The sequence below is a fragment of the Egretta garzetta genome, unplaced genomic scaffold (genome assembly GCF_000687185.1).
Source record: "Egretta garzetta isolate BGI_Z169 unplaced genomic scaffold, ASM68718v1 scaffold170, whole genome shotgun sequence".
Classification (NCBI taxonomy): Eukaryota; Metazoa; Chordata; class Aves; order Pelecaniformes; family Ardeidae; genus Egretta; species Egretta garzetta.
In genome coordinates, this window is record NW_009258380.1 from 1444072 (window position 1) to 1461615 (window position 17544).

Sequence of the window (17544 nt, forward strand, 5' to 3'; positions counted from 1 at the left end):
TATATCACCAGGGAGAGAGATTTTAAGTCACCAGTTTCTGTGCCTTTGAAGCCTTTTCTAAATTCTTTTCAACTCAGCATGGCTTAGACAGGCAGAAGTGGGTGGATTAGCCTGACAGCCAGCAGCCACCACTCAGCTCCAAGGGTCTCAGCACAACATGCATCTCACGTGTGCCAAGGCACCTGTCAGGGCTCTTAAGCCCTTTCAGTCAAAGGCATTAGCTGGTGTCAGAACACCGGAGCTTCCACCAGGGGTGAGAAAGATTTTTAAATAAACAAAAAAAAACCCAACCCCAACAACCCAAGGGTATATCCAGACAACCGCTTTTTGCTAATTAAACATTCAGATAGGATTAATGCACACAGATATTTATTGTCTGAAGAGACTGCCATAGAAAAGAAAGGTTTATCTTTATTTATGCATACCACCATAGAGGAAAAAACCCTTTAAGCACGATATTGGACTGGAGATCCAACTGGATTTCCCATCTCCACCTGAACGTTACTGAAATCTTAGCCCAATATAGCTCTGAAACCATGAGCCCTGAAATTTGAATTGCCATTGATTTTGGCTAGGGGCCAGTATTTTACGTGCTATTGAAATAAGTTCCACCTGGGAGTGTGAATTCCAAGTCAGAGAATGACCAGCAGTTCGTATTGAACCATACCAAGGGTGACAGGTCCCTGCCCCAAGGAAATGTACCCTAGATGAAGTTCTTGATGCAATGTAACTTCTGTTCTTACTTCTCCTTCTTTGTTTTGTCTTTGCTTGGTGTTCTGCAATAATGTTTTTAAAGCTTCATTTTTTCCCATAAAGAGAAAGAAAAAGTACGATCACTAGATCTTTAAACTGTGGCCAGCAAGGATTTTTAAATTGTACTTGTCCTTAAAAAGCTTAGGTAGCATTTACCACCACAAATGTAAATACTCAAGCCAAGAAACTAGTCAGGAAAGTTTCTTAGAGTAATCTCAAATGAAAAACACACATCACTATAGAAAACAAACCCAAAGAAGTTACATTAACGATCCAACTTTCTTAATTCTTAAGTTCTATACAGTGCAAGTGACTAGCATTACATTTCATCAATGTACGTTTTTAAACTATCTTCTAGACGCTTGCTTAAGCAGCAAAGCTTCTTCAAGAAGCAGCACTTAGTAAAGTCTTCTGGCAGACAACAGCAATTAAAGTGCAATAGATAACTATTACTGCTGCCCACGCAGCTCCATTCTACAGTAGCATTTCCCTTCATTTTCAACATGCAAATGCATTAATTTAAAATGTTGCTAAAGGAGACTACAGTGTGTTGGAGACATTGAAATCCCAGAAGTAAACCAGCATCAGCATGAACTGATAACTCAGGACCCAACTTGTAACTCTCACTCATGCACTCAGTCACGTACGGCTTTCAAAAAGCATTCAAAAAATAAGACAAGATCAAGTGATTTTAAAAATTTTACAGGTTTTATAAAAACATTATTATACATTACAAAAAGCCTTTTATCAATTACAACTTACAAACACTTAAAATGTTTATTTTGAAGAAAGATTATCTATATTTCAATATGTACAGGTGTGGTGGTGTGCTCTCCCCCCCCCCCCCCCCCCCCGTTTGGGGATGGATGGCAGCACAGTAGCCAAGGGCTGTCTGGCCTAGCCAGGCAGACGTCTTGCTGGTATGCAAACATGACCATAAGTCAATCATTTTACACCCATAAATAGTGAGCAACCCAAGAGCCCATTCAGCTCTCCTGCACGGCAGTGGGCTGCATGCCAGGATCTCCCCTTGCATAGGGACGCCTCTCAGGGTTACTCCTCGGGGTTGAGAGGTTCCTTGACGCAACAGATCCTCAGTAAGTGGGTAATAGCATGCTAAACTTTGAAATCTTAGCTAAGCGATATAAAGGATTGATTGCGCGTATATAATCCTCTCAACATAAACTGTTGACCAAGTCTGGGACTAGGACTGGATCCAGCCGCACCTAGAATCCTCTCCGAGGAAGGAGTTTAGAAAGCAAGGGGGCCCTCTCTAAATCTCATGACTCAATGGGAGGGTGTCCCTGGGCAGTTTTTGTCTGACCCTGTCCTCTATGCAGTAAATAATCAAGCGCACCTCGCCATCGAATCTCGTTAAACCACTGTCACATTTACTGTTGAACTTTGTTAACTCACTGATTTAGATCAATAAAGTATATTATTGCTTCTCCCTTATGAGTGAAGTGCATTTGCACTCTATCCACGGCAACACATAACCATTTATATCAAAACTTGATCAAATAGAAGACAATCCGTAACTTTCATACCTATCTAATTAAAAGTATGTACACTGTCAAAAATATGTTTTTAGAAATTACTGTTCTTGTCTATAAAAATAGAAAAGAGAAATACTGTAAGCACCCCACCTGAAGACTCAAAAATTTCCAAACATAGCAAGACTCACAACACAGCAGGTTTACAATGGTAACCTAAAACCACCGATTAAAACCTCTTAAAATCAGAGAAACTATCCTTCTATTTTTCTGAGTATTCCAGCTCAGAAGAATGATGATGTACATTAACAGGGAAGAATAAAAAGATGACTGAGTGGAAAAATACCCCTGAGATAAGGCAGAAAAATTATTATTTTGTCCTCCTTGTTTCTTTGGCTTTTTGTTACTTTCAAGCTACCACATAAGGTTTGAAATGAAATTTGTCCTGTCATAGGCTTTAACAATTACATCATCACCACATAGGTAATTATTCTGACACAACATGAGTGATAAAAACCCAACAACATAAGTTGCTCCTCTTCTTCAGACTCTTCCCATTTCTGACCCAATCCCTCTAGTTTTCTTTTTAACATTTTTTTAAATCTAAAATTAGACTGTTAAGAGAATAGAATAGCCACCTGCATATTTTTTCTAATTACCATTTCCCACATCTTCCTTTTTTTCTTGAGGGTTTTTTATAGACAAGTTCTTCAAAAGCCATGCTTTCATCTTCCACTTCATTTTCCAAGTCTCTATCATGCTCAAAGCCTATATTAAAAACAAGAAATTAATGCAGAGTGGAAAACCTCAACACCTTTTCCTCTTCATAGTATGACAAGCTATGTCATTGCTACTTTATATGTCAATAATACACCTTCATATGTGTATAATAATGTTTAAGAACTATTAGGCTTTATATGATGATGTGCTTAAGAGCTCTGCTAGGAAGCCGAGACTGCTACGCCACTTGCTGCGCTAGTAATTAATTTTTATAATGAAAAACTGTTTTCGTTGTTACTACTTTTGATTTTTAAAGATGTATGTCTCTCCTCTCTCAAGGTTCAGTTTCAGCAGACAATACGTTGGTTACTGACTTCAAAGCCAGACTATAATGTTGCTTGTGAGACTATGAGAGCGCTCCCATGCAGTCGTATTAACTGTATCTTTCTTGGAATAGGAAGGTATAATACAAGGCTTTAACACAATTAAATTTTCTAAAATAGAGCTACTTTGATGCTTTACACATACTGCAATTTGTAAGCCTGACCACTTCATTGCTGCCTTTTTATGCAATTGTTGCAACCCCACCACCTAAATACATGCCTAAACCTAAATATACAGGTAGGCACAATGAAGTCTTAAACTTGTCCTCAGAGGTGTGTGATGCAATAGACTGCATCAATGTATGTTACTTCTGGTGTGAAACCAAATGAAACGGAAGTGAAACCAAAAGAAACCCAACTGCATACAATATTTTTCCACAGAACTCTTAAAAGCAAGCTAAGGATTAGTTTTGTTAGGAAGTGGCTTTCCAAGAACTTGGGTCCACACTGCCCATAAATGCACCGCTGCAGCAGAGTTAAGAAATGGCACTGTCTTACTGGTGAAGATAGCTTCTCCTCTGTCCCCCCGCCCAAGTTTATGTCCTGAAGACTGCACTTGAACTATAGTTACGTGCACATCTGCGTGCACCTGTGTGCACAAACACATGCATACTTTATGCAGGCTGGGATCCACTGAGGGCCAGGCCAGGAGCCTTGCTGTATTCTGGACACTCTGCAACCAGCTGTGAGGCTTGTGCTCTGTTTTAAAGACCCACTGAGGAACGACTGGTTAACTCATGCTTTCCAGAGTGCCCCAATGGAGGTGCCCGTTCCTTGTTGCCTAGAGGGTAAGTGAATGTCCACAACACTGCTGACTTGGAGACTAAAGTGATGCTAGGAGACCATTACCGAAAAGTGTCCTCTAGGGGGCACAGAAACCCGTGTAATTTGAAAACATACCTTCTTCTTTTATTTTGTGAGAGTCCATTTTCTTCAGCCACTTACGAGCCTCATCAACAGTGGCAACCAATTTGTTGGCATGTTTGGTTATTATTTCTTCAGCTAAAATGGAGCACAAGTAACATTCTGTAAGAACACTAGCTGAGAGATGGACAGCAGCTAAAAGCCAAGCTATGCTGTACGATGATGCAAGAAGTCTCAAGCCACCAGTGATCTCATGTGCAGGCAAATTCTACTGCTGGGGATGAAGATGCTGTATGTATTACTTCCCATTCCAATCAACGTTACTAGCACCATCAGAGAAGCTCTCCATCCTTGTGCTGTCCCTTTTAAGGTATACCTGAAACTCCCCAAAACATTCTGGTTTATCTATTTTGGGGTATTAAAGTTCCTGGCTTTCATTATCCCTCTGAAATTATACAAGTCAAAGTCAAACATGGACCCAAGATGTTGCAGCCCTTGCTTAACTGCCCCATTAAAGACTAAAAATGCTTGTTATAAAATAAGGGAAAAGTAATCTCAAAGGCAAATAATTTCTGTCAATATATTTTCACTGAGTGGAAGAACAAGGTAACATTCATCAAGCAACTGTCATAACAAAATCAACTGTTACCTAATTAAGCCTACTACATATATCATATTCATCACTATCATGGTTCATTGAGCAGAAAGCCTACAAAATAATAAGCAAAACTTTATGGACTTCATCCGTATGTAAAAGATTTCTACTAGGAGTAGAGATACAGCTTACACATGAAGACCACAACCTAACTTTTAGTTACAAATTTAGCGTATTTCACCGATCAGAGCTGATGAACATTAACAAATATTACGGTTTTTCATTACTGTCAGACATCACAGGCAAAGTGACAACTTGACAGGGTTGGTGGATTTCTACAGCTAAAGCCAATAACAATGTTTTGATTTCAGATGTCACTTTCCCACAGCAAGTACCCCAAACAGTTTTGCTCCTAGGCCACTCATTCAGTGATTCAATTTTGCATGCAAAAATAGGCATCAAATAATGCTTTAAGCACATGAGGAGGAAAAAAATAAATTACCAAAATAAGTATCTCTTAAGTACCATCATTTACTGGACTTCATAATACCAGGGATGACTTTTAAGTGCCTGATGCCCCACAGATTTGGAGTTAAGTATCCACTTTTGTTTAGTCCTAGCAAAATTACAAGTTCAAGAGCTGCCTAGTCAGAGATATCCTTAAATAGAGACTCCAAGTAGTCCGAACACTCTCTCCCTGCATAACCAAATTACTATGCCTGGCAGAACTAAATAACTAGGAAATGGTAGAAAAATCAGTAAAGATTACCTGGTCTAACGTAACAGGCTGCTGTAAGACTGGATAAATTCAGAGAACACAGCACATCTGATCATGTAGTTAAAATTCACTTTACTAAAATTCACCACTATTCACTTTACCTGTACCATCTGATGTATTACTTTGTGTTCGGAAGAGATGAGAATATATTTTTAAATATTTTCCACTGTCTCAGTTCCTCTTTTCCTCAGCTACCTGAAATACCTGGAAATACCTTTCTCTTGACCAGATTTCAGATTTTCAAATGGAGCTTTGTCAGGTCTGGAAGTTTGGCCACAAATGACATATTCAATTGTTTAAAAGAAAACTGGAAGGGTCCTACCTTTAGCCCAGGCTTTTCTCTCATAGATTTCCTCTACTGCATCTGAAATCTTCTTAATATTCTCTTTGATTTTTCTCTGGCGTAAGTTGGAACCTTCTTTATACGCTAAATGGTCTCGGGTGTAAGTCTTTTCCTTAATTGCCTCCACTACTTTCAGTCCATCATATATTACTGGATCTATCTTTCTTCTGAAAAAGTCGGCGTAGTATTTGTAGGCAGCATTATTATTTCTGTGTTCATCTGTGTTTCTGTGCTCTATGTAAGCCTCACTGGCCACAGAAATTGCATTTCCTTCTACATGCAACTTTTCTTCCCCACTGATCTCTGTTGGTGTCACAGCTTCAGAATTATCTGCCTCCATGTTTTCGGAATGGCTGAAATAGTTCTCAGAGCTCTGGATAAATCTGACTCCACAGAGATCACACTGGGTTTGGTCAATATCTGCTTTTTTGAAGATCTCTGATAAAAATTCCTCTCCTTCCGTTGCAACAGGCTCAGCTTTGGAGCAGGCCTTCCTTTTCCACTTCATGCACAGAGAAACAAAATGGAAGACGCGACGCAGCTGGCGTTGAGCGGATGCCTTCTGTTCTTGCTTCTGTTGCTTGCTGAGTGCAATGACTTCCAGGGGATCCTTTTGGTCCTCTAAGCAATGAACCCTTTGAAGTTCCTTTTCGAGCTCATCAGCATATTCTGTCTTATCCAGAGAGGTCATAAACCTGTCAAGGTTAATGGGTTCATACAGGATGCCTCGTATGGGTGGATGCCCCTGACTGTATGCAGAGTCCCACTTCCAGCGGCAGTCAACCAAGTACTCCTCATCTCGCTCTGTCAGAAGCTCTTGCAGGCCTGCAGCGATTTCTCTTACGTGTGTAGCATCACTCACTTGTTCCACAACCCTTAGCAATCTTTCTGGCACTTTAGAGGGACAGTCTTTTCTCATTGATTTCAGCATTGCTGTGATCTCAGGGAAGTGGTGGCATAAGAGGGATTTGTATTTAGGACTCTGCACCTGGTCAGCATTCAGCAGCATCACTAAGCACAGCACTACAGTCCGCTCAGCCTCCCCTGAAGTTATGCAGTCGGGATCCTCGAAAGCATCCAGAAGGACATTGAACTCACCATGAACTCCACACAAAACTTCGGCTAGATAACAGAGATGAAATCTGAAATTCTGTACAGCTACATATGTGTCCTTTGGCCTATACTCGTGTATAATAGAAAAAGTGTCTCTAAGTTCTTTGTTATGGTCCTTGCTTCTGAACAAAAACTCCCAGTAATGAATGAGAGCGATGTAACTCTTTGGAAAGCAGAGAGTAATGTTCTTGGAGAGATGCATCAGGACAGCACAACAGAGAATATACTGGAATTCCAACAACATCACCGTATTTCCTATGCTTGGAATCAGGTATCTTGTGCACTTCTTGACCAGGACGTTCATGAAACGGAAAAAAAACCTTTTACAGTTTTCCGGGTTCTTATGAACATAGAATTGCTCAAGTGAATTTTCAAGAAGTCGAATGAAGCACAAGTGTGTTCTCCCTGCATTTTCAGCATTTTTGTCAGGTAGCAACATACCATGTCTGCCCTCTATTCCTTTGGCCTTTCCTCCGTGGCCTTTACCCTTTGGGGAGTTTTTTGCTTTTGACAAAGCAAAGTTTAGCTCTTTGTTATAATCATCCTCTTCCTTAAGAAGAAGTTTCTCAAATTCTTCAGGATATCCTGAAGATAAGATGAAAACTTGCATGGCACTTAGCCACAAGTCAGTTGATTCTCTTCTGGCTGCAGTGTCCTCATGTCTAAACTTAAATGCGATGTACTCCTTCAGCACCGCTCTATAGGGTTTGGAAACAATGTTACTGAATTCCAGTATTTCTTTGCATGCCTTTGGGTTCTCAGACAGTATTCTCAAATGAAAATGATTAGGAAAAAACACCTGTAGGAGGGCTTTACATGATGCGTATTTGTCAGCAGTCAAAATGTCATCAAAGCTTTTGCACTGATTCAGTAGCTCTTCAGGGAAGGTGCGCCTGGCTTCCAACAGCAGTCCGTTTATTGCCACCAGGTACATTTTACACTGAAATACTTTCTTTGCTTCATGGCGCAGCAAGGGCTTATGGTAATCCTCACAGGTTTCATCTTCACAATTCAAGCCAACAATGAACTTCATACAAATATCAGGGTAATGCTTGTTCAGTAACTCATGGGTGATAGAGCACAATCTGCTTAACAAGTGCTGCGTCAAAGCTGATTTTACCTCCTCGGTGCTTACTGAGAAATCACCTTTTGTCTTCCTCTCTTTTAGACTTGGCTTGTCTGATAAAAACTTGAGAATGGGTTCAGCTTCATTTTGAGACACCTGGCAACTGTCACCTGTTGGGACAATCCCAAAATAGGCAAAGCAGGACTTCACCATATCTTTCTCTGCGTTGGTGGCTGCTTTCTTCAAGCCCCGAACCAGACTCAGAAGAGCCATTAAGCCACGCGTTGCCATGAAGAGGATGTTCTGGCTTGGAGCGCTGCAGCGAGATAATGCAAAGAGAGCTTCAACTGCACCAGCAGAATGGTTCAGAGAGAGGAACTGACAGCACGCGCTGCTCAGCTTTGCGAAGTCCCTCTTCAGAGCTCCCTGCAAAAACACAGCCTCAGCAATGCCAGACTTCTGCTCAGTTTGTTCACAAAGTTCGAGGGCTTCTCTTAGGATGGCCTCCATGTCCACCAGGTCTGATTCTGAACAGCGAGTCACACCGGCACGCGCTGCAGCAAGCAAGCACGATGCACGAAACTCTTTTATAGCTGTGAGGTTGGCTGCTTCCAGGGCAAACCCGTGTTGTTTCATTAACTTTGCCGCTTCTTCCTCTCGACCTTCCCTTTTCAATAAGTCTGCTGTTCGGTGCAAGCATCCACGAGACTTCAGAAACTCGAGCTGATCCTCTATATCAAGTTTCGAGAGGACCTGCATCATTTCCTCAGTTCTGTTCACACTTAGGTACTTTGCAGCTGCTTCCAAATACAACTGATTTGCTGTACATGAGAGTTTGGAAACCATTTGTCCTTTCGTATTTAACATTTCTTCATATCTGAAATAAGATATACATCAATTTACTACCATAGATGACTAACCCACACAAAAAAATACCACATGTTTAAAAAGCCTCCAAAACGTTAAACAAATAGCTGCCCCCAGAAGCCCTTCCTTCAAAAAGGCCAACTATTTCAAGTGATGTGTCTGTCATGCGAAAAACAATCATATCGTCGTAAAAGATCTACAGAAAGAATTTAGTTACAACATAAGGCTGTCTGAAGCAAGATCATTAAAACTCCTGGTACAAACAAAATCACAAGGTTTACAGCACTAGTGAATCTTTCTCCATGCTGTCAAATCACTGTGTAAGTTATTTTAATCACATTTTGCCAGTGATAATCTTCTGTTTATTAAAGTAAGCCTCAATATAGAATGGCTGTTTACATGAACAGAAGCCAGGATGAAACAAATCAGGATTTCAGTGAATTCTCCACAGGCCAACACAGATAATATTCTGTAAAATTTACATAAATGGCTCACTTTAGAGAACTCTTTCAATTCTGTCGTATCTACCTACATATACTTCGTTGCTTATTGAGTGCCTGAGCAAAGTACCTGGTTGCATCTCGCAAAACATGCACTTTAAAACACTCAGTTATTATTATTGGCTGATGTGAAATTATTGAGATATCTTCTAAGCCAGTCCTGCAAAAGTATTCTCTCCTGCATGCTGAGAATGAGTAATTTTTTCTTGATGGGTGAGTAAATTATCATTAGCCTTTCATTATCATCTTTTTCATGATAAACGTGGGAGTGCAGATTTTTGTACCTATGCTTATGAATTTGCATGAATGATTTGGGAAGGCTGGTTTAAAAAATTATTAGTTGGTAAGGTGACTTTAATGCTTGAACTTTTTGATGAAACTATCTCTACATATTAAACAACCTTAGTCCTTCAAAAACCAGTTGCCATTATTAAAGGTACATGACAAAGGATTTCAGTGAAGGTGTGCAACTGTAGGTCTTGCCAGAATTCTAATTAGTGTGTATGTTCTTTAAAAGCCACCAATCAATTTAGGTGTAATGAAAGGTGTGGCCCATAAATGAACTGTTTACCCAAGAATGTGCTAATGAGATCACAGGGAGGGTCACAGATGCAAAGTTCTGTGAAAAAGATACTGATAAAATCAGTTTACCGAGCACAGTGCGAGGCAGTTCGGAACTGCCCTGAGCCAGCACAGGGGAGATGGTATGGAAAGGTTCATCTCAAGAGACTGGGACCAAGAATCTGTCAGAGAGGCAGCATGAGCTGGTCATTTAAATGACTATTCTTTGCTCTAAGTTAGAGATTTTGAGAGACATTTGCCATTATATTGCATTATATACCACATATTGCATTATATACCACATAATGCATTATATACCACACATCTATATGCTCCTACAGAAGTCAGTGACTAAGTGGCTAAAGCCATTACTATTTCACTCTTACCAGTGAAGTATTTAATACTTCTGTTAAATGTTTTTGTCATATTTACCATAAGAACCTCGTTCAGGAGACTGGCTGAAGGAGAACTTGCATGACCAGAATACAGACTGGAAAGAATTGTCAGGAAAATGAAGCTAGTCACTGCTCCAGCTGGGAACGCAGTGTAATGCTTTCACCGTGTTATCATTACCCAACTGAGAATTCCGGCAGAGTTAATTAAACTTCATATAAACAAAGTCACCAGGCAAAACTCTTGTGACAATTTTGTGGTGAGCCAGCTGTATTATGTTGAATTTGGAAATGGGAAAGACAATTATATTCCAATACCATCTCGGAAGACATACCTTTCAACTGCCTTTGCTGCTTCTTCATAGAGTTCTTCCTGACAGTACATTTTAATTGCCAGATCAAACTCCTCAATCTCTTCATAACATTCAGATGCTTCTTTGTAGCACTGGCATTTCTGATAGTAAACTGCAGCATCTTTCATCTACAACACAGAAGTCAGTAATGAAACTGAAGTGCTCTAAACAGTCAAAACTACATGAATAGAATAAATTTAGTAATTCCATCATGTAGGTGTCACATAGAGAAGCACACTTCAATAAAATGTAATTAAAGTACCTGGATGTAATCAGATATCTATTAAAGTAACCATCATTAAAACTGAACAGATTTTAAAAAACCTTCAAAATATTTATGTGCAAAAAACTAGCTCGTAAAGTTAAAGGTATTACACAGGATTTCCAAAGTACTTTTCATTCACCCAGCTCTGCCTGTTATTAAAAAAACACCACACACGCTTCTGCTGACTTGCAAATTTCTCAGAATCAACAGGATGAAATTAAAACTGTTATGGATGCAGAATGGGAACCCTAATCTTAAACTTTAAATATTTGGGAACAATTACTTTACATTCATTTAGTGGAAATGCACTGCAGATAAAAAACGGTAAATATCTTCAGACACTTGGAAAATTATTGTTAGTACATTACTGAATCCTTGCAAGTTTCAAGGTTCCATTTAGATAGCTGTAATCAGTGAAGTTTCAATATCATCAGAGTACTCAGTGAAATAACAGCTTAAGTTTCATGAAAGCAGTCATTAATTAACTTTTGACTGCAAAGCAGAGATGACTGATGGTGACATTTGAGAAAAGCCAAAGAAATCAACCTAGACTGCATAATTGCATCATTGTCCTCCTCATTCCTCCTCTGGCTATTCTGTGGCAAATGCTTCCTCTTGAATGGCCCAGCTTAAAGAGCTGGTTTAGTTCAGCTACTACCATGTCACAGAAAAATACTATTACCTTATGAGTAATACGAGGGGAAAAAAAGCTGTAGGAAAAGGAAAGTGATAAGGAGAGGATAGTTTAGAGGATTTAATACCTTTCCTAACTTTTTACACAGTTCTGCACAAAGCCGGAACTCTTTTGATTGAAACAGACATTTTAGTGACAGTTTTGGTTCTCCACATTCCAAGTAAGTTTTAGCCAATGTCATATATTCCAGCTGTTTTTCCCTGTAGAAAGTAAGAGAAAATTACCACTTACATCCAAATTAAGTTTAGGATCACATGATCTGTCACTGAATCCAACCAACACTGACATCATGTGTTCTTCATATATAACCTGATCAGGTATTAACTTCCAATTAGTTTTATTTTGGGCTGACACTATTCTGTCCAGAAGTCTGTTCCAGAATGAATCTCACTGCTGTGGCAGTAAAAACCTTTTTTTTTTTTTTTTTTTTTAAATTCTCAAACTAAGTATACTAGTGTGGCAAGCTTAACTTGCTCCTTCTTTCTTTCTGCTATTTAGCCCCAATGCAATTAAAGACAATAATAAAATTTGTTCTCAGCCTTTGTTCTATATAAAGCAACAAGCTCAGCCTCTCTGGTATCAACACAGCACATCTATTTTCCTTCCCAGACCTAATATGAATTCATCATTCTTGAGCCTGGAGGATCAGAACCATACAGAGAATTTTATATTATAAAGCACACAGGAATCTTACTTACGCTTTGTGCACCAGCAACTAAATACCTTTACTAAAAAAAAAAAAAAGCCACTTTCACAGCTTCATTATTACACATGTTCTGTCAACTTAACATATCCTAATATACCAGTTTCTTCTCCTCAAATTTTATCCAGTTGAAAAGCACTCCAGCTTACAGCCAACTGAAAAAAAGTTTTTTTCAGTCCCATCAACAAATTCGCTATGATCATGACATTTTATGAGTATCCTTATACTTCTAGCCAGGGCCACTGATATAAAACAGGTAATTAAAAAAGGTAAAACCTTGATTAACTCCAGTCGTAACAGTTCTCCAGACCTTCTCCCTTCTCTCTTCAGCATTAGCTTCCTCTGCCCTACTCATTCCTTACACCCACTCTGCTAGCACTGCTAGTTTTCAGCCTCCCCTGCACGAACAGGAATTAATTCACTTGAAGTTTTTTCCTGTTTTACTTGAGACAAGTCCCAAACAGTTTTTCAGCCTCTGCAGGAAACTTAAAACTTTCTTCCCTGTCAAACCCTTGAGCTATTTTGCCCAGCTGACAGCATGAACTAAATGATTCATCTCAAAATCTGTCCCTTTAAAACTGCCCTTTGGTTCAGATCTAGTTCTGCTTGTTTAGTTTAGATGGACTCTAACACTAATTTTACCTCAAAGCTCACATTTTATTAGCAGCTTTTCTTCCCCAACATACACCACCATTCCTTCTTCTTTGCTAAGTGAATATGCAGCGGAATTAACTGGAGTTGAGCACTGCTGATGGCATATGCTTTTCTATCTATATCTAAGAACGTAAAGCCTCTTGAGGTAATGCAAATCCTGTTGCTTTTCTCTCACATAATCAGTAAGCCCTTTCAGTGGCCACATCTGGTTTGGACAGCCTACAGCTCCCAAAGGGAGCAGTGCCCCAGATCCTGTGGGAGCTGTGGTAGGCTTTCCAATTTCTTAAATCTCCTTTTGCCACCCAAAAAGATGCGAAGACACTTCGCCCGTGCGCTTCTCCGATGTCTCCAGTCCAGTCCCACAACTGTGGTGGGAACCTCCCCCTCCGCACACCCATGAGGTCTGGTGCCGCAGAAGGAGACTCGCACATCTGCGTTTACACTTACCTGGGGCTGCTTTTCTTTGAGCGCACTTTGAGAACGGCATCATGTGTCAGGGCCAGTTTTGACTTCTCAGCTGCTCCTCCCTTTTGGTAACATTTGGCTGCCACCTGGGGTGAAATCATACACAGCACTTACACATGTGCACCCAGCCCCTGGCTTACCGCATAAAAGCAATACTTAATTTTACAGTCACTGTAAGGGAAAACAGAAAGACTGGCAGGGTGCCTGAAAGAAGGAAAAGGTAAAACATTGCAGTATATTTTTAGGACGAAAAGAAAAGCTTTAAAGTCAGTCCACATGTGACTATCATCACAATTAGAATTTTAATTACAATGTTTTACATGGAAGTAGTGAAAGCGAAATTCCTGATAGGCTGATAGAACAAACAGCACATGTAATTTGAATGATGGCCTAAACCATTAATTGGTAAGTCACCAGGCATCTGCCACATAAATTCTATTAATAAAAGTTAGGAAAACCAATGTGTTCAAAGTTAAATTGAAAAACATGGAACATTTATTCATGCTTTTACCATACCAGGCCCTTTCTGTGATTAGCTAAAGAGAAGCATCGGGAGTTATCATGCTCCTAGCAAGGTTTGCTTCATTATTGCCTCACTCATTCCGCAACACCATTATTTCTTTATTCTATCCATTCATTTAGTGTTCGCTTCTGTTCAGAAATTGCACATTGCAAGCCACTCTTAGAACTGCCAAATTCACCAGATAATTTCTTCTTAGTGTAGCAATGATAAGCAAAGATCAGGGTTATAAAGAAAACAGAATAGCAGATAATATAGCTAATACATTTCAGATTTCAAGATTAAATTTTCGCAGCTGTGTGGTTTTTGTCTAAACACTTTTCTGTCCATTTAAGAAATTGCCTGTTTTTTTCAAGGGGAGATAAAGACTGTCTGTATTATTTTAATTTTTGCCTTGCTATAAATATCTACTTTCCACACAAAAAAATTGTATGTTGCTATCATCAAAAAAATGGAAGCCTTCCTTCTGCCATTATCAAAAAAGTATCCAAAATTTTATTTCATAGAACCATAGATTATCTCAAGTTTTAAGGGACCCATAAGGTCCCTTACAGTCCTACAGATCATCCAGTCCTACTCCCTGCTCTTTGCAGCACTACCTAGAACTAAACCCTATAACTAAAAGCATTGTCCAGATGTTCCTTCAATTCTAACAGGCTTGGTGCCATGACCTAAGGGAGCCCTGTTCCAGTGACCAACCACTCTCTTTGTGAAGAACCTTTTCCTAATGTCCAGTCTGAACTTCCCCTGATGCAGCTTCATTCCATTTCCTCGTGTCCTATTGCTAGTCACCAGAGGGAGATCATCAGCACCTCCACCTCCACTGCCCCCCTTGAGGAAGCTGTAGACTGCAAAGAAGTCACTCCACAGCTTTCTCTTTTCCAAGCTGATCAAACCAAGTGACCTCAGATGTTCCTCATAAGTCTTGCCCTCGAGACCTTTCACCATCTTGCTCACCCCTCTCTGGACACACCCTAATAGTTTGACGTCCTTTGAGGCACTCAAAAACTGCACACAGTACTCAAGGTGGGGCCGCACCAATGCAGTCTGCAGTGCAGAGTGAGACAATCCCCCCTCTCGACCAGCTAGCTATGCTGTGCTTGATGTGCCCCAGGACACGGTTGGCCCTTTCTGCTGCCACGGCACACTGTCGATTCAAATTCAACTTGCCAGCAACATGAACCCCCAGATCTCTTTCTGCAGGGCTGCTCTCCAGCCTCTCGTCCCCCAATTTGTATGCGTAACCAGGATTACCCGTCCCAGGTGCAGAATCCAGCACGTGCTCTTGTAAAATTTCATAGGGTTGGTGATTGCAGAGGTCTCTAGTGTATTCAGATCTCTCTGTAAGGCCTGTCTACCCTTGAGGGAGTCCACAGCTCCTACTAGTTTAGTATCACCAGCAAACCTACTTAATGTACATTTGATTCCTGCATCCAGATCATTTATAAAAATATATAAGAGTACTGGCCCTAAAATTGAGCCCTGGGGAACCCCATGGGTGACTGGCTACCAGCCTGAAGTAACCCCATTTAATGTAATTCTTTGAGCCCAATCCATCAGCCCATTGCTGACCCAATGTATTATGGACTGGTCTAGCTGTGTGCTGGACATTTTGTCCAGAAGGATACTGTGAGAGACAGTATCAAAAGTTTTGCTAAATTCTGAAACCACCACATCTACTGGCTTCCTTTGGTCTACTAGATGGGTGACCTTGTCATAAAAGGAAATTAAGCTGGTTAAGTAGGACTTGTCCCTCTCGAACCCATGCTGGCTATGGCCAATGACTGCTTTGTCTCTCAAGTGTTTTTCAATAACTCCCGGAATAACCTTCTCCATAATTTTACCAGGCACTGAAGTGAGACTGACAGGCCTCTTCTTTCTTACCCTTCTTGAAAATTGGGACAACATTTGCCAGCTTCCAGTTGACTGGGACTTCTCCAGACTCCCATGACTTTTGAAAAATAATGGAGAGAGGTCCCGCAATAAAATCGACCAGCTCTTTCAGTACCCTGGGGTGAATCCCATTGGCCCCCATAGTTTTATGTGCATCCAGCTGGAGCAGCAAATCTCAAACAAGTTCAGTCAGCTGGGAGTTTATCATCCCCCCCCAGCCACAAGCTTCCAACACAGGGCTCCAAGGGTCCCATGGCCCATCATTGGTGTTAAAGACAGAGGCGAAGGCAGCATTAATTGTCTCTGCTTTGTCTACATCCCTATTTGTGAGGTGACTGACCTCATCAAGTAATGGGCCAATGTTATCTCTGATCCTCCTTTTGCTGTTAATGTATTTTAAAAAGCTCTTTTTGTTATGCTTCATGGTGTTGGCCAGCTTGAACTCTAATCGAGCTTTGGCTGCACAAATTTTCTCCCTACAGAGGCAAACAGTATCTCTGTAGTCCTCCCGTGTCACCTGTCCTTGCTTCCAGTGTCCATACACTTTTCTTTTCCACCTAAGTTCTAGAAGAAGAGCCCTGCTCAGCTGAGCCAGCCTTCTTCCCCACTTGCTTGACTTCTGACACTTTGGAATTGCCTGCTCCTGCGCTCTTACAAGGTGGCTCTTAAGAAGTGACCAGCACTCATGGACCCCAATATCTTCAAAAGCAGATTCCCAGGGGACATTACTAACTAGCTCCTTCAGCAGCCCAAAGTCTGCTCTCCCCATATCCAGAGCTGAGGTTTTGCTGGCAGTTTTAATCCTATCAACAACTATTTGAAATTCAGCTACTTGGTGGTCACTGTGACCAAGGCAGCTACCAATCACCACTTTGCCCACAAGTCCCTCTCTGTTTACAAACAACAAATCTAGGAGGGTATCTTTGCTAGTCATCTCCCTTAGTACCTGTACCAAGATGTTATCCTCGATGTGCTTCAGAAATTACCTGGACCTGTTTGTGTCTGCTATATGATATTCCCAGTTGATGTCTGGGAAGTTAAAATCACCTATAAGGACAAGGACAGTTGATCTAGAGATACTCCTTAATTCCTTGTAGAAGAATTCATTGGTGCCGTCCTGGCTGGGTTTTGCTTCCATTCCATTAACTGTCATCCCCTATCTGGATTGCATGAACTATCAATTTAGGAAATAAAAGACTGTAAAATCTCCATGTTCTTTAAATAGTAAGGGAATGAAACCATAATTTTGCTACTCTTTCTGTGGTTTTCTTAGTGCTCCCTTGGTTCTTACATGCTGTTTCTTAATGTGTGTTTTGTATCCATCCCTAATTACCGTCAAAAAAAACATTAAAGGGCTCTGAGATCACCACCCAAATCAATATACTTCCAAGAAATGTTTTTGTTTTCCTACAGTAACATGTAATGATATTGTCAAACGCATGTCTTAGGTTCACAAATTCCAGTCAATTCCAGTTGTTGCTAATAATTGTTTTTTCCAACCATCTTTCATTTGTGCACATGACAATGTTTTTCCCCTCACCTGACCACAAATTTCTGGGTAGTGAATTT

General features: G+C 40.4%; 1 protein-coding gene across 1 annotated transcript in view; it reads right to left on the bottom strand.

Moving 5' to 3' along the window:
* Positions 1 to 2025: 2025 nt before the first annotated feature.
* TRANK1 (tetratricopeptide repeat and ankyrin repeat containing 1) overlaps positions 2026 to 17544 on the bottom strand; it is a 63118-nt gene continuing 47599 nt past the window's right edge. Inside the window, exons 19-24 of the mRNA XM_035896586.1 lie at positions 13545 to 13648; positions 11808 to 11940; positions 10764 to 10909; positions 5909 to 8985; positions 4250 to 4351; positions 2026 to 3014 (exon numbers count right to left, since the gene is read on the bottom strand). Of these exons, the coding sequence (XP_035752479.1) occupies positions 2902 to 3014; positions 4250 to 4351; positions 5909 to 8985; positions 10764 to 10909; positions 11808 to 11940; positions 13545 to 13648 (3675 nt within the window). The 3' untranslated portion in view covers positions 2026 to 2901. The remainder of the gene's footprint in view (positions 3015 to 4249; positions 4352 to 5908; positions 8986 to 10763; positions 10910 to 11807; positions 11941 to 13544; positions 13649 to 17544) is intronic.